Source organism: Ambystoma mexicanum, chromosome 5p (assembly GCF_040938575.1).
Source record: "Ambystoma mexicanum isolate Mex_15411 chromosome 5p, UKY_AmexF1_1, whole genome shotgun sequence".
Taxonomy (NCBI): domain Eukaryota; kingdom Metazoa; phylum Chordata; class Amphibia; order Caudata; family Ambystomatidae; genus Ambystoma; species Ambystoma mexicanum.
Genome location: NC_090930.1, coordinates 787,405,607 through 787,431,051, shown reverse-complemented (window position 1 = coordinate 787,431,051; position 25,445 = coordinate 787,405,607). Strand labels below are relative to the sequence as shown.

Below are 25,445 nucleotides of genomic sequence, written 5' to 3'. Positions count from 1 at the left end.
ACGGGTGTCTTGGCCAAAAACATGTGATCCACCTGTTGGGGTTTTTTATGCTCTTAAATTGTTATCATGAATTTGTGGTTCTAGTTCTTCGCAGATCTGTTAGGACTGACTAATTTTTGTGATGGTTTACATGAACACGCATGGATATTGGCTACTTTTGCCATTCATCATTGAAGCACTGATCATTTGTTTTTTAGTTCAAAACCATTCACTCTGAATATCTTGGACCTGACTGAACAATATTCAAATTCACTGAGTCAAACTGCTGAGCACAGCAAGACACAAGATTTATATCCTACAAAAGACAGCCTCCTTTTCTGCTGTGGAATGCTACCTTTTAGGAGCAACTAAGGTCTGCTGCCTCCTAGTTGACCTAATAATGGGGCAGGTGCCAAGATCTATTGCCTATCAGACTTTCTAAATTTAGGCCCGATTCATATAAGAATATTTAGAGTAATATATCCATATCATTTAATTTGATTCTTTATGCATCAATAATCACGTATTCAGTAAGATGAGTGTTTGTACAATGGTAAATGTGAATGCTGGGTCATGCCCAATTCTCTGCTGTATGCTCAGAGGTAGACATTAAAATGTGCAAGTTAGTAGCCAGGGATAAAGAAAACTACTGGTCACATCAGTTCTCTAAATAAACACAACACCCAATGTATTACTTTCCAAGAGTCAATGTTTACTAGCCAATGGCTAGTGCACGTTTTGAGGCCTGGTATGCTGGTTTGATTTTTAAGTTGGTTGTCAAACGTCTTGTTATGTGTGAGAATTCCAGAAAAATGTAATAACATTTTCCCATTCAGCTGTTTCTGAATCAACTTGAAGATTGAACCTGATTTGCCTGCTTTGAATCAGTTGAACACTGCCCCATAAAGCCTTTTATTCAATCTTTTAACAGTTACCTGTTGGACTAGTAGAGCAAAGACTGTTGTCTTTTTTTGCTGTGTTGTCTTCCCTACACTGTTTGAACATGGAAAGTGTGATGTTCTGCGTACTAAACCAAATTTCCTACCTATGATAATGCAATAATTGCGCTTTAAGCTATTGAGATCTCTGCCAGTCACTGTTCAACCATCGGAGACAGCTTACTTGTGAAGGCTTTTCTTCTGTAATGGAATACATCTGTTTACAAAGATCTGTTGGTAGGTTTAACCTACCTTGTAAAAGACTTCTAAACTTGATTTTGCTTATTGGGATGTTGTTTTTGGCAACACCTGTAGGGCATAGAGTGCATACGAGCAAAGCTTTTGTGCTGCTTACTGCATTCAGCAGGCACATTCCACTGCTGAATGCATGCAATGCAAAGCTGCCACCTGATATTTTGGAAACATACTTTACAAACTGTTCCTCTATGATTAATACCTGGTTTGTTTCATGATTTCACAGGGAAGTGTTAGACATTTCCTTAGTCTTGAAATCCCTCACAGAATTTCCTTGACTGATCTTGTTTAATTTTAGTTTAGGTGACTCTTCTGTGTATTGAGATATTGGTGGTGTGGGGTTCTTCATGACGCATTCACCAGGCCTGATTTACTAAACTGAAAAATTAGTGTAAGTAACACTTGCACCAAAAAATGGCTTTCTACTCACACTATTTATTTGAGCTAAGTAAATGTAGTCTTGCTTAAGCTACTTACTGAGCTTAGTAAATCAGCCCCAACATGTTTAGCAATATCAAGAAGGGCGGGGGCTCAAATCAAATCTATTGTAGCAGGTTAACACAATATATTCCTCTGAAGAAGCCTATTGAAGGAGCATTTACCTTCTCTTAACTGGATGGGAGTGTATGCCTCAAGTATGTTTTAAACTGAAGAAAGCCTTCCGTCCTTGCATACACAATGATATATCCACTGGTTAATCTCAAGTAGCAGTGGCTTGAAAGAATATTACATGACACAGTGTATGTTAGAAATAATTGTTTCGTTTACTTCTTGATCAAAGCAGAACATATCTAGTTCAGTAGGTTAATACAGTTCAGATGTATTTGTGTATTTCTATGCAGTCTTTTTAATAAGCATTGGTGTTTACCGTTATTTATAGGTTTACATTTTATTTGTTGCAAAAGAAACAACGCATTCATGAGTGGCCTCTTACTGTACCCTAGTACAGAAGTCTTTGGCAGTTATTGTGCGATTTGTTTTGTGATCGGAAGGAACAATGTAGATCAGTTGGTTCAAGGTCTATCGCCTTGCTTGAAAATCGAAATCTTCAGTGTTTCTAAATGTTGCATTTGTGGGTTTTTTCCCCCAATGCTGTGCTCCTTTTAACTTTCGGAATCCTTTTTTTTTTTTTTTTTTTTTTTTGTTGCTCCATAACTGGCATATGGTAGTATAACTATGCCACATTGCAGAGGAATGGTGTTCTAGTGATTACATCTTTTGAGATGTTTGGAGCGGTTTATTTTTCCCCATAGCAACAGATATCTGTAATCTCATGAAAAATAATTTAGATTGCATAATCCTTGCCAATGTAAGCAAACATGCTTTTCTGTACACTGGCCTTCTGATGAAGCTGTAAGCCGTTCTTCCGTTCTTATGACTGTACTGAACCAAACATACATGGGCATGTTTTTTGGAACATTTACCTAAGGTTGCAAAAAATAAAATATATCCTGATATGTAAAAGTAATTTGTATGAGATCATAATGTAGATTATTTTAACAGCGTATCAGTTGTGTTAATGTCTAAAATAATGCATTTTCCCCTGTTTGCGTGTAACACACAACATACAAACAAATGTTTTTTTATGAAGTTTTTTTGGGGGACATGCCTACAAAGCTCTCAAAATGCAATTAGGTTATTGGTTTTTCTGGATACTCCTTTGCTTGTTCAGATTATTTGAAGGTATATCGTGCAATGTATCAAATTGCTAAAACGTCAAATACTATATGCATCTCATTGTTAAAATGTGTATTTCTTTAACTTTTTGTAGCTGTCGCATCGTTCAAATGATAGAAAATGGGGACAAATACACAAGTGGATGGTATGCCACGAGTGCCTGTTCTGCATGAAATCGTTCACTTGTGAGACTAATGCATTGGGGTGTTGTGAAGCACTAACAATTGATAAGCTGCAATTTAAACAAAAGTATTTAGTGGCACTCTAAAACGTGATAGTTTCAATTACTGAGCGGCTGAGATTTTTTATTATTGTATTTTGTTTCCATGTATATTTGTTGATGGTTCCAGGCTATCCTGTACTTTAATTGCCCCCCTGCAGCATGAGAAAGAAAGGTCTGTGTCGACTGAGACGCAAAGCTTAATCTTCAAATTCCTGTAATACCTTTGCAAATAATATTCTGTATAGTCTTTACAGGGTTCGACCTATGCATTGTATGTTGTTGATCTCTTAAGCCCAACAATCAAAATCCTATCTGCCATATGTGAAAGGGCAGTAACTTTAAAAATAGAAAAAGAAAAAAGATGAGCAATGCAATTGCTTGTTCCTCTGATGTAAAGTGAATGACGCTTAAGTATTACCTTTTTTCTTATGCATGGATTGGCGGGTGCATACGATTTTATTTTTCTGCACCTTTTGATTGCGTAGGGATTACATAAAAAAATCGATTGTGGTAATCATCAGTGTGCATTCCTGTAATGAGACCCCGATGATAGATATTTGGATTCCCAAATAGTATCGAGTGTTCTTACCCCAATTCTGGTTCTGCTATTGCATGTTCTTTTGGTTCAGGCTTCTAAGCAGTTTTAACTTTAGTTGTAGTTGTCTTTTGCCTCTGAAAGTGTTAGTAATGTCCCACAAACATCTCAGTTTTTCTTAATTGGGTTTTTACTAAGTTTTTTTTATGTGAAAACATGCTTCTAGTAAGTTTGGAAGTGATATGATAGGTTTTTAAATGCTTGAACTTTGTGCGCTGCCTGCTATTGCATCATGCACTCGACAGACTGTTGATGAGTGTTCAAAGCCAGGAAGTCTCGTGTCAGGTCGAATGGATAGAGGGCCATGCTTAAGTTTGAGGAAATTCATACCCAAGGCCAGTAAATCGTAAAGAAAGTTTTTTTTTTGCTAAAGGGACTATCTACATCCCCATCATAAATTTGTGATGTGTGCATCAACAGCAAACCATACCCCTATTTCCGTGCTGCTATCCTTTTAGTCCCCCTTTGAGGTATTCGAACTGTTGGATCCCCTCTTTGCACTATACTCCTTTGGGGGGGGCGGCAATCTATCTAGCCAAAGGGTGTGTCTAAAGGTTTCCTCAGAAAGCCATCAATTGCAGAAGTATGTTGGGCAGCCACATAAGCCACTCACTGCATACTGCTCACTGAGGGTTTTTACTCTACTCTCTGGAATGCAAGCTTCAGTGCAAATACTGTTTGGTAATGCTGATTTCCGTATCATGGTAGATTGAAACCTTTAAGAAACCTCCTCTTCCCCCTTGGTTTCATAATCTTTGCCTAGGCTGAGACTGTGAAGCTTGTAGAACTTGAAAATGTTACTGAACTTGGCATATCTGGTACTCTAAATGAATGCTTCTGAAACGTTTTCATCATCATGCACCTTAAATAATGTTGTCCATTGGTTACTTTCCTAGTAGCTGCTGGTCGGATTCAAACTTGATGGGGTGTTAATATTAATGAACAATTAAAATTAAATAAATAAAAAATAAATAGCCATAAGAATTCATATGGCAAGAACGTCATAATTGCTGCCGTCAAAGGTGGGACTGCTTTCTGAAGCTGCTTCTAGTATGTTCAATATACCAGCCTGTCATTGTGCTGCTTGGGGCCAGTGACTGTTATGCTTCCTGCAAGTCTTCCAACATTTTTATCTCATCTGTGCGTGTAACTGATTGCTGTTTTTCTGCCGGGTAAACTGTAATCCTACAATTTCTAATCTACCTCCTCGGTTTTGCACACATTCAATTTGTCAATGCCCAAATCCTTAACATTCAACTTTTCTCAGATGTAATTCCACCCAATTAAGCCTTCACCTGGTTGAGAATGCATGCCTATGGTTTATGACCCCGTTCAGGCCACCAGCTGCTCCTGTCATAATTGGCTCTTTTTGCGTGCATGTAGTGTTTTAAAATTGCTTGTTGCATGCTTGGCCATCAACCTGTAACTTAAGATTCCTGTTTTTCTCTTAATTGGTCAGGAAGATTCGGAGCGAGCCAAGTATTCTCACCGCTCCAGTCAGCGGCCTTATCTGGTTTGTCGCTTTTCTACTCATCTGCTTTTTTCTGTTTTCCTGAGTGTTTCGCTTTAATTTGACTATGTTCTGGTTTAATTTATCAGGAAAAGGATACCTCATCTCGCAGTATTGGTGGTCACAGGGTTAGTATTTAGTTGGAATAAGTTTTATTCGTGCATTTATTTTAAAATTGGTCCTGCTCCTTTGTTTTAACCCTCACTGCTTTCTGCACCCCACCCCCCTCGCCGTCTCTACCTCATTTCTCAGGGTGGCACTCTTCAAACCGTGCCACTCCCTCCCCTCCCCTCCACTTCCACTGTCATTTGGTGGGGGGTGAGTATCTATAAGTCTGATTTTCAAGTGCCTATCCACTTCATATTTTCATGCTACCCACACACTACTTTTAAATATATTGCATGTTATGGTGAGTTAAATCATAGCCAATAGTTGCAATGAAAAGCAAATTTAATTGCTATTGAGATCTCGTATTGTAGATTATATTCCTCCAGATACATATTGGAAAACTGGCATACACCGTAGATTGATGTATCACTGCAGGTGATTGTAATATGTAATACTAAAGATTAGTCAAAGAAATAACTTGCGTGTGCATGGTCATAATGTTGTAGTCAGTGGTGGTGAAACTGGTCCTGCCGTTCTTTACTGGTCAGCTCTTTTTTGCTGAATCCCTTGACTGCAATATTAGTAATGTCCATGTATAATTAATTTTGAGTCTGTGTGTGTGTGTGGAATCTAAGCAGTAAGTGAAGCCAGGGGCCGCCAGTAAGTGTGGAAATGGCTGCACAGGGAGTAGCGCTTCATCTATGCAAGCTGTAGCTTAATACGTGGACCACAAGGCTATTGAAGTCTCCCTATTGTGTCTTTGGTAGCTGCTTGCCTGATCACCATATGCCACCATCTTTGTAAACGTACCTACTTCTAATCTTGGCTGGAGAATTCCTTGTGGCTGCTGTGCACGCTCTGTTCGCTTATCGGTACTTTTCCAGATATCAAGTCTTTAGCGGGACTAAGCACTCAGATCAGGGCGAGATGTTGCGAAGTAAAAACAGTCGACTGGCTTACAACCTCTGAAGCAAGTGTAGCTCACTCACTCAACTGCTTTGTTCATTTTTCCACGGGGGGCAAATATTTATGGCAACCTTTTCTCATTATGTGTCGTTATGAAACTGTTATTGCATATTTATAACTCTGTATTATTTCTAAGAGTTCATATCTGGATGTGAGTCGGGGACACAGAAGCAGAGAAAGTACCTCCAGAAGGAGAGACCTTGTGGTGTGTAATACATTTTTGCATGCTTTGCTCTTTTATTATTGGACTGTGTGTTCAACCAACCCAAGTCCAAAAGAAGTTACTATGTTTACAATATAATGAAGATTTTCCATAACAACTTACTAGAAAATCTTAATTCTATTAAAGACACAGAGGCGGGCATTATGCTTCTTTCTTTATTTAAACACGTAAACTCAGCAGCAAGATCTTTTTGTGCACCTGAGCGCATTAGGTAATATGCATAAAGAAGGTGCACCAAAAAAATATATAATAAAACACATCAGGCTATGTCCATAAGTCTCTGGGGGAAAAACAAGAACTCCATTTCCCACGAGACCACCCTAAAGTTCATCCAGAGGTCACCAACATGTGACATTAGTCCTCCAATAGGTATGAAGATCTCCTCATAAACAGTCCTGAACATGATGTAACTTCCTCTTTCGAGGCTGTGAACTTGGCTGTCCAGAAATCGGTGAGTAGAATTGTAACTGTAGCCATCTCATAGAAGAAGACAGTTGAGCTGCTGGTCGGACGGACTTGTCTGCAGGCACTGTCAAGAGAGAGATAAAAGACTATAATTACTTGGTGCGTATGACAACCCTAGTTCCCTTTGTGGAGTGGGAGAGAAAAAATCAGTTTTATTCTGAAAAGCATATATAAATGCCAAATTACCATTCCTCCATGGCAATGCACATAATTACTATCAAGTGTGATAGACGCCGCTATTTTCTCTCGCCGGGTGGGATACTGCTCGCCTCCGTGTCTTTAATAGAATTAAGACTTTCTAGTAAGTTATTATGGAAAATCTTTATTCTATGTCAGGACCGGAGGCTCACATTCTGCTAGTTCAAAGCCTACTTACCACAATTGATGCAGTCTGCTCTACTGGCTTCAGGTAGAACTGTTTAAAGATTGACTCGCCTGCCCAATCAGCCATCTTCATGATGTCCTCTAAATGGACACCGACTTGGAAGGCTTTGGAGGCCATGGCTCTTCTCACAGAGTGGGCGCCAAAGTGAAGTGTGTCCATTCCTGCCTGTGCTATGGTCCAACGCACCCAGCGTGCTAAAGTAGGGGCAGAAACTGCTCTGTGGGGTTTGCGAAGGGCTATCAGTAGCTGACCGCTAGAGTTTCTGAGGGGAGCTGTTACCTCTTCGTAGGTTTTCAAACATTTGACTAAGCAAAGCTTGGGTTGTTCCCTAAAAGCGGGGTAAGAAATCACTTTTGAATCACATTTAGTTCTGCGTATGTTGAACACAATACCGTTAGAAGAAAAGGTCCTGCCTGCTAGGTCTAGGGCTCTGACGTCCGAAACTCCCCTGCACGAGACCAAGCAGAGCAACGTAGTAAGCTTGCCAGAGGGCGCCATACGTGATAACTCCTCGTTAGGTGGCCATGACAGAAACAGATTAAGGACCCTATTGAAGTCCCAAAGCTTGTCATAATGGAGGCAGCACTGTAAGCCTAATACCCTTTAGCAATCTGCAAACCAGGTGATGCTCCCCAGCTGGGACCCCTTGCATGAGGCGTTGACTGTCCTGTAGGTAAGGCCTCTTTCCACCAAGGACACCAGGAAATTCAGAATGTCTTCTATAGGTGCTGAAACCGGGTGAAAACCCCGGCCCTGGCACCAGGTCCTCCAGGAATTGGAGTATCTTCTAAGGGTAGCGGGAGCCCAGCTCTCCTCGAGACTGATCGCCTTGGGCGACATGCCCGGAATTCTGCACCTTGCCCTGAAATCCTCCAAGCTGCCAGGGTCAGACACCCACTGAGGAACAGGGCGTGACGTTGTCCTAGCGGACCCAATAGAAGGTCTGGAAAGTGGGGTAGAAGGATTGGAACATCCGTTGAAAGTTCCAGAAGCACTGGATACCAGGTCTGAGATGTCCAGACTGGGGCTATGAGGACCAGCTCTGTTTGCTCCTGACAGGTCTTCGCCAGGGTCCTCGCCATCATGGTAAAGGGGGGAAATGCATAGTGAATTCCCTCTGTCCAAGGCTGCAGGAATGTGCCCGTCACCGAGGCAGTTGGATCCGGTCTCCAGCTGTAGAACACTGGAAGTTGAGTGTTGAGGCGGGAGGCAAAGCGATCCTTGGACATGGGGCCCCAGATTTGTTGGAGGCGGCGAAAGATGTTTCTGTTGAGCCTCCAGTCGCTGGAGTCTGTGTAATGACGGGAGTACCAGTCCACTACCACGTTCCTGAGACCCGGAAGATATGACGCTGTGACGGAGATCCGGTAGCGGACGTGATTTGGTGCCACCCAGATGATTGATGTATCTGCGGATACTTTGTCCATTTTCAGCAAGATACAGCACTCTCTCTGGCAAAGGAACGAACTGTGAAAGAGCCTGCAAGAAGCTCCAGGCAGTTTATATGCATCTCCAGTTCCTGTGGAGACAAGTTCCTCCCGTGCCTACCGAGCCACATCCCACTCCCCAACCGGAGCCACTGGCATCTGACTCGATGACGATATCTGGGGTTGATCCGAAGATTGCTCTGCCGTTCCAGGCTTCCATGTGAGTGAGCCACCAGTTGAGCTCTATTCTCGCCTGAGGTGAAAGTATCAGGCGTTGGGAGTAAGAAAGGATGCGCCTTAAGTGTTGACCCTTCAGCCTCTAACTCTCGGTAGTGAAGGGGACCGGGAAATCTCGCCTGGAGGGAGGAGGATAGTAAACCTATTACTCTTGCTAGCTTCCGAAGAGAAATGAGGCTCCTCCCTCTCCAGTCTGGTGGAGTGTATTTTGGCCGCTGGGATACGGGAGTTGAGAATTCTGGGAATACACCTTGAACCCCAGAAATTGCAGATTACTGGATGGACAAAGAATTGACTTTTCCCAGTTTATGAGAAAGCCGAGGCTGTGCAGTAAATCTATGGCTAGCCTGGTCTGCCGCTGTAGTAGCTCCTGAGATTGAGCCATGAAGATTAAATTATAAGCTGGACAACCCTGTTCTCTTAGATGAGCTACTATGGGCCTTAGAAGCTTGGTAAAAGCCCAAGGTGCTGAAGAGAGCCAGAAAGGTAGACTTGTGAACTCCCAGTCTCGTCCCCATGAGAATCTCCGATAACTTGCATGTACCTGATGAATGGGTACTGTGAGGTAGGCATCCTTCAGGTCTATGCGCATGAGCCAGTTGTTCAGTCTCAAGATATCCCTGAGCATGTGGATTCTTTACATCTTGAAATGGTGGTAGACGATAAAATGGTTGAGATCTTATATTTATTACTGGCCGCACCTTCTGCTTTCTGCGTTCCAGAAATATGGGGCTGAGGAAACCGCCTTTACTTGAGCAGGGGTGAATCGCTTGCTTTTGGTATAAGCTGTGTATCTCGTTGTCTAACGCTATCTGATATATTTCGGACATAACTATAGGGGCAGGGCGACGGGCTTGAACAGGTTGCGCGAAAAACACTAGGCGCAGACCGCGAGCTGTGTCCTGTACCCAGGCATCTCCCGATAAGCTATCCCAAGCTCTCCCAAAGATAGCTAGCCTCCCCCGTGTAGGCGCTTGGGGCGCTACCGCTGTTATGAGTACACTGACATGAGGGTTGTTGCTGGGCTGGATATTTAGCCACTCTTATCCAGCCACGCCTTCTTCCATACCCTCTTGAAGGAAAGAAGGTATCAGTGCACTCTTGCCAGGCATTGTGCTGGCACCCTGGAGTGTTGGTCTTCTATCGAAGAAATAACGGCCGGAGGAGCGACCTCGACATTGTCCGGCCCTGGAGACATTTTTTTAAGTGAAGACTCTCTTGATGGACGCCTGAGCTTTGTCCAATGCGGTGAAGGTACCGACAAATTTTGACATCTCCTTCATGAAAGGATCCCCAAAAAGTAAGCCCTGGGCAGCAGCACCTGGACTGTGTCTGCTGATTCACTCAACTTGGCATCGATTTTAACCATGATGCCGTTACGACGCTCAGTTGATATAGCACAACTGGCATTTCCTAGTAGGCAGATGGCCTGATGGGCCCAACCTGAGAGAATCGCTGCGTCAATGGGGTCGGCTGTGTCGATGGCTGCTTCCGCCAGGTCCAAGATCTTTTCCAGTGGACCAGTGATGTCCAGAACCTTGTCATGACGGGACTTCCAGGCGCGGGCGATGCCTTTTCTAGGGCCCTTCACATTTTTGCCCAATGTGATCATTTTAGAGTCTAGCTCTGGGGTTAGAGCCACCTTGTCTGGAATTTCTGGACGTGGGCATTTGGCCTGGAGTCTGGCTCTGACCTCTTTATCGAGGGGCTTGTGTAGTCTGGTAAAGATGTATTTAGTTGTCCTAGACGACGGCTCCCAGTCAGTGGATCTGGAATCTATTAGATCTTCCTTTGAAGGATACTGTTCCCCGGCTGTCTTCTGGGGTATGAGGGTTGCCACAATCCCTGAGCTTGAGGGTTTCGAACCCACGATTTGAATGTCCTCATCAGAGGAGTTGTGAGAGTGATCGGCGTCATACACGCCTCTTTTCTGGTCATCTTCCATGCCCTGTCTATCTCCCTCCGGGCTTGAGGGTCTAGTACCCCTGTTGTCCTCCTCGCGGTAAGAGGGTCCATTATGGGAAAGGGGTTACCTTCCTATTCATAAAGGCTCTTTTTAGCCTGGAGAAGGCGTTGGATACGGCAGCAGTGGCAGGTTCTGGCTGGCTGGTGGGGGGGGCGTCGGAGAGCTTCTGCTCCTGCGAGCCGGACTACATCCCCTTGTGTAAAGGGTTTCCTTTTCTGGGTCTTTAATTCTCCCTGGTGGGGAGGCATCTCGCATGTGCTCTTCCATAGTGTCCAGACGCTGCTGTATAGGTAGGAGCATATCTGTTACGGCCTATTTAATGCTGGTCTCAACAGAAGATCCCAGCACCTTCTGAAGGCTTTGCCATTGCCACTTCATCAATATAACAAGTATCTTCCTCACACTCAGACCAAGCCTGATCTGATTGAGGGGAGTACTGTGCTGCCACGGTGGTCAATTTAATGTACCTTTCTCCCTTTTATTTTCTTCTGGGCTTACTGAACGCCTTCTCTCTAGCCCAGCAGTAATAGTAATCAAGCTGAGATGATCCTGCTTGTAAAGGATCTTTTTCTCTTACTGTTTGTTTGGTTTTCTCTTTTGAAATGTTTTTTTTAAATATGTTGAATCTGAATAAAGTTTGTTGTAAAAGAGTCTCTGGCGCGCGCGTTCGCAAATCCGTTATAATCTGTAACGGAAATGCATCCGAGCCCTGTGGGGAAGTCTGCTTGGCCGAGGAAGCGAACGCAAGGACGTGCAAGGGTCCACTTCAGCAGACCTTCAGTCAGCTGTTAGGAACGCTGACTGGTAACAATAAAATGAAATAAGGACGCAAACGGAGTCTTCGTAGATGCACGCTCTCCGACGCCAGCAGGAAACAGCTGGCGTCGGAGAGAAACCAGCAAAATAAGTCACGGAGCCACAAAGCGGGCAAAACTAATAACCAACACGCTATAAAAAGTTTGTAACACGTCAGCAATATAATAATAATATTAAATCCAATGGTATAAATAATATTTAAAATCATGCAAACACTTCATAAACAGTGCTGAACATGAAATGTACTTTTCTCTTGCTGTGAGCAGCAAAGAAAGATGAAGTTACTTCATGTTCAGGACTGTTTATGAGGATATCTTCATACCTATTGGAGGACTAATGTCAAATGTTGGTGACCTCTGGATGAACTTTGGGGAGGTCTCCTGGGAAATGGAACTCTTGTTTTTCCCCAGAGACTTATGGACATAGCCTGATGTGTTTTATTATGTTTTGCTATATATTTTTTTGGTGCGCCTTCTTTAGGCATATTACCTATTGCACTCAGGTGCACAAAAATATCTTGCTGCTGAGCTTTATTTACGTGTTTAAATAAAGGAAGAGAAGCCTAATGTGAGCCGGTCTTGACATAGAATTATCCAAAGCAGTTCATAGCTGTGTGGTGCTTGAGACACTGTTTCGCTCCTGTGTACAACACATGTTGGTTGCTAAAAACCAATCTTACACTTTGCCAGTTTCAAAAAATGCTATTTTGTATTATTTTCAGTATGGAGTTTTGAAGTTCAACTTCATTCAATTTCAGAATCCGATTCCATATATCACAGCCACTACATGCACATGTTTTGATCTGTTAAGATCATCCTCAGGTGGCTCAAAACAAAATTCTCACTACAGTCTCTTATGACGATCATGTTGTAATACAGAGTCGAAAACATAGATTCCCTACTGTTGTACTTCGTACAGTAAATGTGCGCTTTCACACACACTTTTAATGATCTTGCATGCATTTGTGAAAACGTGCACAACGCAGATCTAATAACGCAAACCTCGCATAAAAACAGCTCAAAATATATTGGTGTGACTACATACACATGCAAAACGAGATCCCAAAAAAACGTTTACAACAAAGCAAGATTGCCCTCCATCTTTTGCTTAGTGGCGATGATGGATATTGAATGGTTATTATACTGATTTAATTTATCTCGTTTTTTTTCTCCATTGCTGCCGTTTAATCATTCAGCTGCAGTCTGATCTTGTGAGGGATAAATCGTCTTCAAAGTATGACCGAATGTCATCAAGCGTATGTAAACCTATGCCTATGACTTGAATGATTGGGATAACCACACGCATCTATTAACTTGAGACTTGTTACACACTTGGAATGCAATTTACACCATGTGCTTTGAGTGGTTCCTAATACTAAAGTACACCTTCGTTTTGAGAGTTTAAGGGGGTGCACGTGTTTTCTTTTTGTTTGTCTCGGTCTATCTACATGGTGATATTAAACGTGGTCATTCGCCCAGACGTTAGGAGATGACCAACACATACATGTTAGACTGGCATCTACTCCCTTGCATTTCACTAATATGGATTCTTATCTTGGTATATTCGATATGTTCGTTTGCATCTAGTGTTTTGATATTCCTTGTGGTACTACCTTTTTGCAATCGTTGTATATTGCAGCAGATGCCTGCCTTTTGCACCGTTCTACCCCTGCAGTCTGGAATTGCATCTACTGCAACATGTCAGGATCTTTTGTTACCAAATGAGTGTGTCCCGCTACTTTTCGCTGTAGAAATCTGCTTCTGAAACTGCGACCCAAACCTGTGTACATGAGATCCCACATTCAAAGCCTCATACTGGGGTCATAGACCTTCTATGCCCAGCGACAGACACTTCTCTTTCTCCCACGTATTGTTGCCTGAAAAGTGTTCTGTCCGATGCAGTAATCAATGATTTTATAACTGACTGTAAACCATCCCTTTGCAGTACTTCAGTAGGATATTTTCTTCATCTGCTCTTCTGGATGGCTCATCAGCCGCCTCATGAAAGAGGCAATTATCGTTATTCTGAAGTTGGGCCCCCGCCAACGCTACTGCTCAGTGTGGTTCCAGCCATTTTTACTGTATTAAAATGGTCGCGTTCTCTCAAAGAAAAGAGTAAAAATGCTCATCAAAAATGGGAAAGCACAAACCGATAGCCTTCCCGTTGCTTACACCCACACAGCTCTATGGAAACATTAAGATCATTTTTACCAGCAAAGCAGTAATCTCGGAAGGAGTTTTAAAATTACTGCCGGATTTGTCGAGGTGTATTTAAAGGTGAACATGCATGCATTACTACGTGCAAATAAATGTACATTACAGAACTGTTGAGGGTTAAAATGTTTATTCATGATGAATATTGCTGTTGGGAATGATTATTACCTTTACTCGCAAAAGCAAGGCTCGCAATAAAAAAAAGCAATAAAATACCCCACTTTAAAATATTTTCTAACGCTCTGGCCTCCGTTATGGATTAACGCTTCAAATGGGGTTGCAAACCAAATTTAATGAATGATGCAATTCCTGGCAAATGTAATGTTCTGGAAATTATTCAGAATATTGTTTTTTCTTGCTTATGTTGAATCAAATACCGGAGACACTTTACAAATACTTTCCTAGTACGTGGGCAGGCCTCATCTGTTTGGGAATAATGCAAAACTGAAGAGTGGTGAATATAAGAATTGTTTTGTCTGGTCAACCAACCCTTAACAAAACATTGTATTTCCAACCGGTCAAGCATTACAGAAGGTCAAAGATTATACAGAAATGATACTTTGTCCCTCTGGATAAGAGTAGGCCCAGCTGAAATGCTTGATTACATCCCTTTAACCGAGACCATAAGCAAAATTCAGAGCTTGGTGTGCCTAGTGCCCAGAGCTACACTTCACTGGTAACGCCCAAACAGGCCAAAATAAGGATATCAGGTAATGTCCCCATACGTAATGTCTCCGGGAAAAGCCATTGGCGACATTATATATGGTGAAGTTATGTATGGGGATGGGTTGCAGGTATGTCCCCTGCTCCCCTTGTAAAAAAAAAATGTAGGGGTTGTGGGGGTGTCCCCCCGCATGTTCAATGTAACAATGTAAAACGGCGACATTTTTGCAGAGACATTATTACATGGAACCAAAATAAGTCGGGGATTGCTCATGGTCTTGTCCAAAAGGGATGCAACCTAGCAATTCCGTCTACACGGCACTGCCCTTTTGGGGTTGCACCAAGCCTGCTTGCATATCGCTGCCCCCCTTTTTATCCTCCTGAAAAGGGCAAGTTCTATGATGAGCTAAATTAAGCCTTCCATTTTGGCTGAAGTCCTTTTAATTAACACTCAGTCGCAACTAAAAAGTTCTTGCACTAAAAAGCTGGTAACATATATGCACACTTTTCCCATGTTTATGCTGTGCCATAGCCTTTAAAAGCTTCAGCATGCTTTGCAGTTTTTCTTAAATCAACCACCTACCCTACCCGACCCTGGGAGACTGCTTTAGGCAGTAGATGGAGAGTAATGGAGGCTAACAAACACTGGAGCAGATTTGCAATAACAAAGGCTTGTTGTCCGAAACCCACCACTATGGCAGGCTTGAGCATGGCTTCACATATGCAACTGCCACAGTACTCGTGGGTTAAGGTCTTGTGTCCCACAGAGATCAACCCTATTCTCTTCTTATCCGCCTCTTTTTTTTCTTTGATCTGCATCCGCAGTCCCACTCAGTCTAGCAGAGTGCAGGACCCCGCCACTTTCAAAGGCAGTTGTTTTTTTAGTAATCGCCAGAAGATCCTGCCTTCTGAACTGGGATTCCGAACTGAAATCAGGGCAAATTGCCACCTTTCTCATTTTTAAATGCTCCTTACATGCTCCTTCTCTTACGAGCTAACAGTTTCATAATGTTTACTTTCCATTGGGTCGCTCAATACTGCAATAGGCATAACCACTTCAGGATTGGTTTCTTTGGTTCTGAATGTATGCAGACGAGATGCCTACAGAACATTGGTGCTTGTGGGTTGGTAAAGACCTTCACTTAGTAATTAAGACAAATTCTCGAGTTTTACTAGACTTGCAACTCGGAGACCCCCAAAATGCTGCAGTTGTCTACTTTTTGTGCATTTTCTCACCTCAGTGTTTTTAAGCTGCAAAGTCAAGCACACCACACAGTTATGGGAACCTTTTAATATAAGAGTACGCGATTTGGTGGGCGGGCAACAGACCTCGCATGCACATTGAGGTATGGTAATATTGATGAATAGATGGATCCTAAGTATGATGTCCTAGGAAGTTGGAAGGCCCTCGTGTGAAATTCAACACATAATAATCCTTTAAATTGTGCTAATAGATTGTATACATTCATTACAATTTTTCAAATATCATGCCTAGGATCCATCTGTTCAACCTTTTAATATTCACTTATTTCCTATACTTGTTTGTTCCTCTTGTGCAGAGAGTTTCATTCGCCTTTAATCCTTTGTACGTTTTGTTCTAGCCCCATCACCCTTGCCGTAATCTGGACTCGGCTGGTCTCCATTCCATTTATGTAAGGCCCAATATAGAGATTTTTTTGCAGCTCAGACTTTCATGAGTCTGATCATGCCTCCTCTCGTTTATCCCCCATCATCTGTGGGGGCTATTCATAATCCTCGTTGCACTCGTCCGTTCCAGTGTGGCCATCCTTTCAGTACCTCTTCTGGCAATGGATTCCCTCCCCTCTACTCCAGATGCGTAATTCAGGCGAACTCCCCAGACCTTCAGCCAGAACAGCTTGCTGTATTGCTTGCACCCATCCTAATACCTTTCATGCGGCCTTTGCAGCATAACCTTGTGGATGCACCTTCCTGTGGACCAGTTGGCCCATCTGTGGACTTGGGTTTAGTGGTGTGCAGAGGTGAACCTACATGGAAGTAATCGCATTCCTTTCCTTTGTACAATTTGGGAAGTGTTGGCACAGTTGTCATCATTGTACAGTTGATGGCCAACTCAGGACTGAGATGGGGACTGGAGCTTATGGCTGCAGTCGTCCTGGTGCTAAGATATTCACCCTTTTCTGCCTGCCTGCTTTTTACAGACACAAAAATGGCCTCTTACCTTATTCATGGGAAGGTCTCCATATGCTAGAACTTGTTTGGAGCGGGTGTTCCTGATCCATGAAGGAAAACAGCAAATATAGCTTATGTGGCACGTTTCACTTCAAACATGCCTAGCTCTAAGAGACCTATTGGCATCTCTGAAATATTGATCATCATTAACGCGATTCTGAATGGCCTCTGTCACTTGTGGAATGCTATGGCTACCCATTGAAGTGTAGCAGTGGTTTAAGATACTCGCACCTCTTCCACCCCACTCCCCTTACAATGGTTGCCCAAGATTAAGCAGTGGTAGAGTTAGCAAATTGTGCACTCTCCCACTGCCTACAGTGCTCTCAATTAAACCATCATGCCGCATTCTATAATTCTTAGCTCACATGTTTTTAACATCCTTGGTGTAGGTTCAAAATGAGAGGTCTGGGGGTGAAGCAGGACATCCATTGAGGGGGAAAACATGAATGAATTACACTCTTTGGGGGAGCCCTATTTAGGATACCCCACCTTGTGTACTCGGAGATGGAAACATGGCAGTACCTGTTTAAAGAGACCCGGAGGATGCAAGCATAGACTGATTAAAAGGGTGAAATAACCTCAACAACCACAAAAAGCTACTGAGGTTGCAATTTGCTCCCTTTTATTGGTCTGTGATGAAGCAAGGTCTTTAGTTGATTGAGTAGTGCGTACTGATATTAGCGAGCAAACATAGAGCAAAAGGAATAAACTGGTACTTAAGCAACCTTACCTTCCTCGGAGAAACATTTAAAAATAATAAAATAATGGCATTGATTTTAATATTGCGCTTCATGCCAGAGTCCAACCTCTGAGCCTTGGACCAGGTACTGAATCTGTGCGGCTCCGTTTCCAAGAAAGGTAGGTTGCACCTAGGTGAACTTCCTAATCACTGCTTGGAACTCCCAGCACCACTTTGTCAAGTTTGTAGTGAAAGGCAACTAGCCGTACTAAACCCGTTAATTGGCATTAAATGCACTAAGAGGCTTTAAAAAAGGTCCTGGCTCTGGCCACAGCTTTTTTGTCACAAGAGGGTGCTTGGCTTCCCTTACCTGGATTGGCTAATAAAGTAACCCTCACATGACAAGGACCAAAAGAGCTGTATTCGGCATTCTATTTAATGTATGATTCTTGGTGAGTACCTAACCCCCTTCCAGTGTGATGGGAATACAAATCAAGTGAAGTGCTTTCTCTATAAAGCGAATGGCGCTAGGAACAGCATCCCACTTGTGGTGTTATCGAAGCAATCGTTGGTGCATCTGCGCATAAATGTTTGATGCAAAAACATGACATTTACACAATTTCCTTTTTGACCTTTAGAGCTGCATACTTGCATTTCCTTTGCAGGCTGTTGATTAAGGTGTAAATTGGCCCTCTCTGCCACTTCACCCAACCAGGAACTTGCATGTCCAGGTATAGCCTGCATACCTTGTCGCCTTTCGCATAGCCTTCTTGTGATTGGCACCTAGACAAGTTGATAGATTGGGTACATCACTGCACCTACTTTACATATCCAATATTAAAGAAAACTTTTTTTTTTATCACTGTACAGCCTTCCGATCATGTTCAAAACTGGTATAATTGCACAAACATACTCCTTTTCTAGATTGTGGGTAAAGTGCTGGATAGTGGGAGAAATAGACGTTTCTCATGGGTGATGTTTAATATGATCAATTGTTTTCACATACTAAAAGTGGACGACTTTGATGTGGCTTGTGGCTGCCATTATGGATGCCCTCCTAGTGTTTCTTTTCTGACTATCCGATTGAGAAACCCTTTGTAAGCCTTTCTCCAATTAGTTTCAGGGCGCCAGAGAACTCCTTTCCCCGCCTACCTTGGGCCTAGCATTCCCAATTCAACTTCTAAAACTTGTTCTGCTCTCAGAAAATATCCATATATATGATTTTCCTGACACGAGGCATTCTGTTTCTAGGAGAAGGTGTGTGGTACTTCATACCATTGTTCCGTCTCTGCATTTTAGGGTGTAATTCCTGTGGAATTTTCCAGGTTCCATTTTGAATCCATGACTGTGGCTGTAAGTACCTAGCGCATCACAGCATGAGAGCAAGTAAATGATGCAGTGACTGATCTCTGCAGAGGAGTATGATCTTAACTGATGTTCTTGGGACTATTGGCTGAATTGGGGTGCACAGCTTGTCTTGGCTTTAGTAGCTTGTAAAGAAATGGCTACAAATCGGAGGTGATCTAGCGCAATTTTGACAAACGTTATCTTTCTCCTATGGATCCCTTCTCCTTCTTTCGCCTCCCCCCAGTCTGGTAATCTGGACCATGGCAACATTCTTACAGTTCAGGAAGGAACTCAAGACCTTACTTTTCTGTTAATAGCTAGATGTCACCTTGGCTCCTTGGGTTCCCTCTCCACTCAACTTTTCCCCCAATTCCCCAGTCCCCCGGTCAGAACATCCATGCCACATATTGTAGCAACCCCCCTTCTCTTTTCTTACCCTCCACCAGATGTGCAGCTCTCCGTTGCTTTCTAGCTAGGTTCTTGCTATATAAACGCCAAATGCAAAAATAGCAAAGCTACATTTGCCTGGCTGTGTGATGGTTTTCTTTTGTTTGCTTTCCCATGGCTCGGTTATACAAGAGAATGGTGTAGTGGCAAGATTGTCACCTTTGCTGGGCATGTATACTCTTGTTATGGCCTCTCTTTTATTATGAACAACACTTTTCCAAGCCCCTGACTCCACTGCCCCACCATCAACCTTGTCCGTACAGTGATCTGACTTGGCTGCCCGGCCTCTTACTGATCAGTCATGGTGCACCTGCATCAAGGAATGTATACACCATGCTCACCTAAGTTTAACAGCTTACTCGTTTGTAGCATTTCCTATTTTTGGAACTAGAAGAACATTTCATTAGGAGTACTGGAATGATCGTCACATTCTTTCCTTTTTTATTAACACATATTAGTTAAAAAAACAAATTGGACGCAGACAATTGACTACCCTTTCAGCTTCTGAGTGATGCAGGCCCACCCGCCAGCCAAATCATCTTATTTTGCACCTTCCGTTACATTGTGAATTTTCTGTGTTGAGAAAGAGGTGTACAGCCTTTGCATAATTCTTTCATTGGTAAAACTGTTGCATCAGTATTTATATAAATGGTGATCTCTTCTTCGCTGATGCTTTATTTCAAACATGTAATTGCAAATTTTGTATTCCATAAGTTAACACACGTTTCGTGCTTTAGGCGCTTCCTCGGTTCTAGGAATGGATAGTACTGTTTGTTCCAGTACCAAAGTTTAAGGCAGTTCCCGATTTCTCCAGTTCAGAGCGATTTGCTGCTCCTATCCCAGTTTTGGCCAAATTTGTAGAGTTCTCCCTGATCACTCCTGCATAGCTGCACATGCCAGTAACTTCTCTCTGCTCACCGACACTTTTCAGAGAATTGGTGGAAGCCTTTGTGCAGATGTCTGTTGCAGTGACCCTCCTGCTGGCTGCCTATTACGTACCCCATTAAATCGTAACCCCCTACTGGCAATGTTTTGGGAGTCTTTTCTTCTAATGATTGCACAATATCAGGGTTTTCATTTAGTGCAGTTGAACCAGTGTGCAAATCGTCTTAGCTGATACTATGCCCCGCCCCAACCTCTCAAAGTAGGCTACCATTTTGAGAAAACCTGAAGGTGTCTTCCCTAGCTAGTCCCCGGGGATCTGTTATGCAGGTGGCCAGGACACAGCCATCCCTATTGGATCCAGTTCCTGGGGGTGGACCAGTAAAGGAGTATCGCCTGGATGGGGGTCCTCTAGGAGTGGGACACCGCGTGAGACGCAGTATCCCCCTTGTGATAACACCTTTTTCCCATCCTCTCATGTAGAACATTCCAAACCACTGCCCCCCCCCCTTTCCAACACAAACACTTTCACACAACACAAAGGACAACGGACTAACATCAGAGCTTTTTACCTGACATGTCTCAATACAAGGGTCAGGCAAAGTCAGGCAATTGACCAGAACCACACACACCTGACCACCATTTCTCTTTCCCTCAGGGATAAAAGGGGGGGGGGGCAGAGAGCACAGTACGAACAAGGCGTGAATGACAGACAGCACGACGGGACAGCTGCGCGGCAGTTCAAGAGAAGGAGAAAGGTGGCAGGAATCAAGAGGGCGGCGAGGAGGGAAGTGACCTTGCCCTTTTCATCCCAAACCCGCAAAAACTTTGTGGAAGAGTATAAGACTGTGAAAAATAGCACAAGTGTCTTGCAGCAGATGTCAACGGTACACTGGGCAAGCTTATGTCAATAAGCAGGACCGAGGGAAGCTCTTGCGTCCGTGGTACCGGCCTTGGCTCCAGGAAAGCCAAAAGCCAAGTCGAGGGGAGAATCGATAAGAACCGGGCTGTTGAGTGAGAGAACCGCAAAGAGTCAAGTTTGAACCAAGTTTAATGAACTGTGTAAAGAACTGTAAAAAGTGTTAAGGGGAGACCAGCTGCAGAAGGAAAATCAGCACCACGTGGGTGCTAATTCAAGAGACTCTGGTCGATCCCCATCAGAGCGAACTGCAGGTACTAGAAGGCCAAATGGGGAATCACTGGAAGAGGTCAAGGTGGTCATACAGGAGGTCTAGTAAAATCCCTGTACAATGGAAAGACTTTGATCTACAAACTAGGTGAAAGCAAGGCAAGTGAATACTGCATTGAGAGAAATCAAGGGACATGAGTCCCGTAATACAAGAGTAAAGTGAATGTGAAGTTAAGAAGGATCAGCGCCCAGAAGAGGGGGACCCAGGTGTGAACCCATCACTCAGCGAACATCGGGAACAAACTTTCATTTGTTAAAGGAACTTTTGTGTTTTTGTTAGTTGAAGAACTCGGATCTTCGAAGGCAAGAGACTTTCTAGTAAACGAGACTTGGCCATCAACGGTCCTGAGAGCTGCCATTGAAACTGTCGTCTCGTGCTGGAGAAGCCCGAGACTGTACTGTGCTCCAAGCTCCCATCTTGCCCTGTGTTTAAAATGTGGAGAAGGGAGACCTAGGCTACTGCATCTTGACATATTATTTGAGAACACTTCTTTCTTTTCTTGAACTATCCCACACCCTTTTTTGCATTAGTTGTAAGGTTTGGCAATAGGTTTTTTAGTATAGGCCATTTTATTTTGACACAACGCCACAAGGACTGCGTTATTTTCATTTGATGGTCGACGGTTGCTCCCATCTTGGATTTAGGTTTAGATTAGGTGTTTTTCCAACCTGCATACAGCATTCATTGTTCAATAAACATCCTTGAACTGTGATCACTTGTCTGTCTTACTTGTTGCCACCATGAGTTCCTCTCATAATGTACTCATCGTTTCACCCTGTAGTAATGCGTGAAATTGGTGCGCCTACTCTCTCTTGAAGTATGATGCAACGTCGGTATCGATAGTCCTATTTGTACCAACTTATCATTCCATTATAGCTGCTGGAGTTAGTTGTCGAGCCTCCTAAACACAGCATTAAGGAAACGCATATAATGCTCTCTGTAACACAAGTGCTACTTTGCCCTTACCGTATTGGAAACTTAAACCAAGCTGTAATCAATGTCTTACCCAGATGCGGCCTGCTTAGCGTTCTAGATGCGAGTACCTCTGAAGTTTATTGGCCGTAATAAGCCGAAACCTGCTCTGATCTGGGCCGGGGTTACAACACTGATTTGCTACATAATCTGACTGCCAGGCACGCACCCAAAACATTCTCCAATTTGCTGTATCTGGAGAGGTTGCAGCACAATCGTGCCCATCCGATATAACATTTGAATAAAGCAAAATCTGCGAATTTCCTGTCAAGTACATACCATTGTTGATGGATCTGTTGCTAAGCAGGTCAGAGGCTCTTAAGTGCAGATATCACCTGACCAGTGGCAGTCCCTGCCTGCCCCCTACTAATTTTCCACCTCCGATAATGTGATTATCGACAAATAGATTGGTAAGTGGAGCTGTGCATAGCAGTGACTCAGCCAGTGAAAGCAGAATGGAGCCTTTAGCATTTATGCCTTCAGCATATAGTACCAATCAATAATAAACACTTGTGTGTGCTTCAGTTTCAAATGACATGCCTGCATGGGTCTGACTGGAGGTGATCCATTGGCAAAAACAAACCTATGTTTAGTATCATATTCCAACATGAAATAAAACCTTCTTGGTCCTCGTGCACAGATGTAGATAACACTGGATAGCTGCCTGTTAGGCGGAATCCTGTGCAGTTCCCTTAGGGAGCACTACAGAAGATTAGGACTACAGGTGAAAGCAATAAATCCCCTTTGGTATCAGTCTGTACCACAAATATTTAGTTGGTAGCTGTGGCTGGGCAGTCAGACTTCTCTCAAGAGGGAGATGAGCAGTATTCAGGGTTTACACAATAGGCATACAATACTATGGCACAAGGAAACACTGAACAAAGCTTTGTATTAAAAAGTAGATATATCATTATTTTATACACTTCTAATAAAACACATTTATCACAGTCATCAAGCAAGTTAAAATAAGTCAAAGAAAAATAGGCACAACCCCTAGTTAAATTGTAGACCAAGTGAACCAGAGTGAAAACTGAGCAAAACGGCACAGTGAAAACTACACACAAGGGATACTCTAGCAATTTCTCACAAGGGAGGGAAAGCACAAGTTATACAGAAATACCTTCTTACACACCGTAGCAACACTTCCCATACGTTTGTGAACTAGTTTAAGCAAGACAGTGCATCAGTATAGGAAATACTTAAATGAAAACTGAGCAAAATGGCATTTCACAATGTTTAGAAAGGGGAAGAAAATGGTAGTTATAAGAAGCAGGTGCACCAACACAGTTCTAGTTGAGAAGCAATCTAAAGAAGGCAGTTCTAACAAATGTAGCCAGAGTCAGTAGGCCTGTGCCAGAGTCAGTGGCACAGGGCATGGGCCCAGGGGCAAAATGTTCTTGTAGCTGTAGTCAGGTCTTTGGTTAACGATTTCGAAAAGGTGGATGCAGAAGGTGAAAGACAATGTTAAGAGAGAGGGGCGGCCAACCCAATAGGTAAGTAAAGGATTTAAAACACCTTTAATGCTACTGTGAAGAAAGGTCGGCCTGGCGGAACAATGTACCTTTAAAATGAAGTGGCTCCTCCGGTGGCGGTTGTTCCTGGTAGTTCCTGCAGTTCAGGGGATCCAGCAGAGGAAGAGAGGCTCTCGTCGTGGAGGAAGGTTTGAGTTACTGCACTACCCAGGGATGAAACCAGCCGCGGTGCTGCCCGACGGATAAAAGGTGCGCTCCGCTAAATCGCAGTCCGGGTGGACTGGTGCCTGGCTATCCGGCCTCCAAGTACAGGGTACTGGCGATTTGACCAAGGCAGGTCCAGGAAGGCGATTGGCAAACTGGTTGGCCCCACCAGCTCAAGGGAAAAAGGCTCTTGCAGGTGATCTTCTCATCGTGTGGAGAAAAGTGGTGAGACGCTGCAGCAGGGCTACACTGGTGGTTCAATCGTTACAGGTGTCTTTGGCTTCTCTCCTCTTCGGCTTCTTAGTTCCAGTGGCGACGTCTTGCTCTTCCAGTCCTCAGGACCTTGCTTTTATGCAAAAAGAGCTCCATTTATACAGCCTCGCTGTCACTCACACAGTGGAGTGGTCATCCTTGGCGGGAGACCCTCCAGCCTATCAGGATAGAGTGCGACATGGGTTGCTGAGGCAACCCTGTCCAGGGGTCCTACTACCCCTCCCACACAATGGACCCACCCCACACTCAGTGGCTCCGAAAGGAGGGCTTCTTGGCAGAAGCCCGCCAAACGGACGAACAAAGGATCCCCGACCTGCGTTAGGAGTTTAGAGAAAGACACGAGAAAGAAGTTTATATTAAAGTTCTGGCAAATAAAACTTACCGGAGTATAGTTAATATAAAAATAAACCGGCGGTATGTTAGAGGCTGTCAGAGAAAGTGGTAGCCTAAATATTCGCGGTCGAATATTTACTGTAGTAACCACTGCCACCAGCCGGAAACATTTGAGGGGGACTTTCGGTACCCTCTCGAAAATGAACATAAGGGAAAAGCTATTAACCCTTCCCAGTACCTCCATAGTAAGATGGGTTGTACTGGTTTAGTTCATAAAAATTGACATGTAAAGTCAATTGGGACTTTACATGCCCTGGGAGACAGTCAGTCCCAGGGTATGGAGTCTGTTTGGGGGTCGCTACGACACCCCTGTGTCACTGCACGGAGGGTGCTGAGTAACACATGTGAATAAAGATGGTTCCTATGGAGGTGAAAGAAACCCCATAGACATCATTAAACACAAAAATAGCCTAGAACACACAGAGCAAAAATGCCTAAGAGTGGGAAAAAGAGTCTCACTCTTAGAAGGAGCAAAAACACACACCCTTCAAATCCAGCAAAGCTCTGCTGGGGGACTCTATAGGTAAGGAAAATTGGCCATAGAATGAGAATTCTCCCTAACACTGCCCAGGGTCTTTCCTCAATTGGTCATGGAAAGGGGAAGGAAGGATCTGCATTCTGAGTGTTATCTTCTCGCTTAACTCCACTGGGAAGCGATCTCCCCCAGGTATCTTGTCCTTCCTTGGTTGTTCAATGGTGCAACTGGTCTCTGATTTTGAATTGGGAATC

General features: G+C 43.5%; 1 protein-coding gene across 3 annotated transcripts in view; it reads left to right on the top strand.

The window, feature by feature from the left end:
* Nucleotides 1-25,445, top strand: part of LRRFIP2 (LRR binding FLII interacting protein 2) — a 1,092,194-nt gene that overhangs the window by 387,928 nt on the left and 678,821 nt on the right. For all 3 annotated transcript variants that reach the window (XM_069613205.1, XM_069613206.1, XM_069613204.1), the window contains exons 4-8: nucleotides 2,944-2,994; nucleotides 5,127-5,180; nucleotides 5,267-5,305; nucleotides 6,388-6,456; nucleotides 12,966-13,025. In XM_069613205.1, the coding sequence (XP_069469306.1) occupies nucleotides 2,944-2,994; nucleotides 5,127-5,180; nucleotides 5,267-5,305; nucleotides 6,388-6,456; nucleotides 12,966-13,025 (273 nt within the window). The remainder of the gene's footprint in view (nucleotides 1-2,943; nucleotides 2,995-5,126; nucleotides 5,181-5,266; nucleotides 5,306-6,387; nucleotides 6,457-12,965; nucleotides 13,026-25,445) is intronic.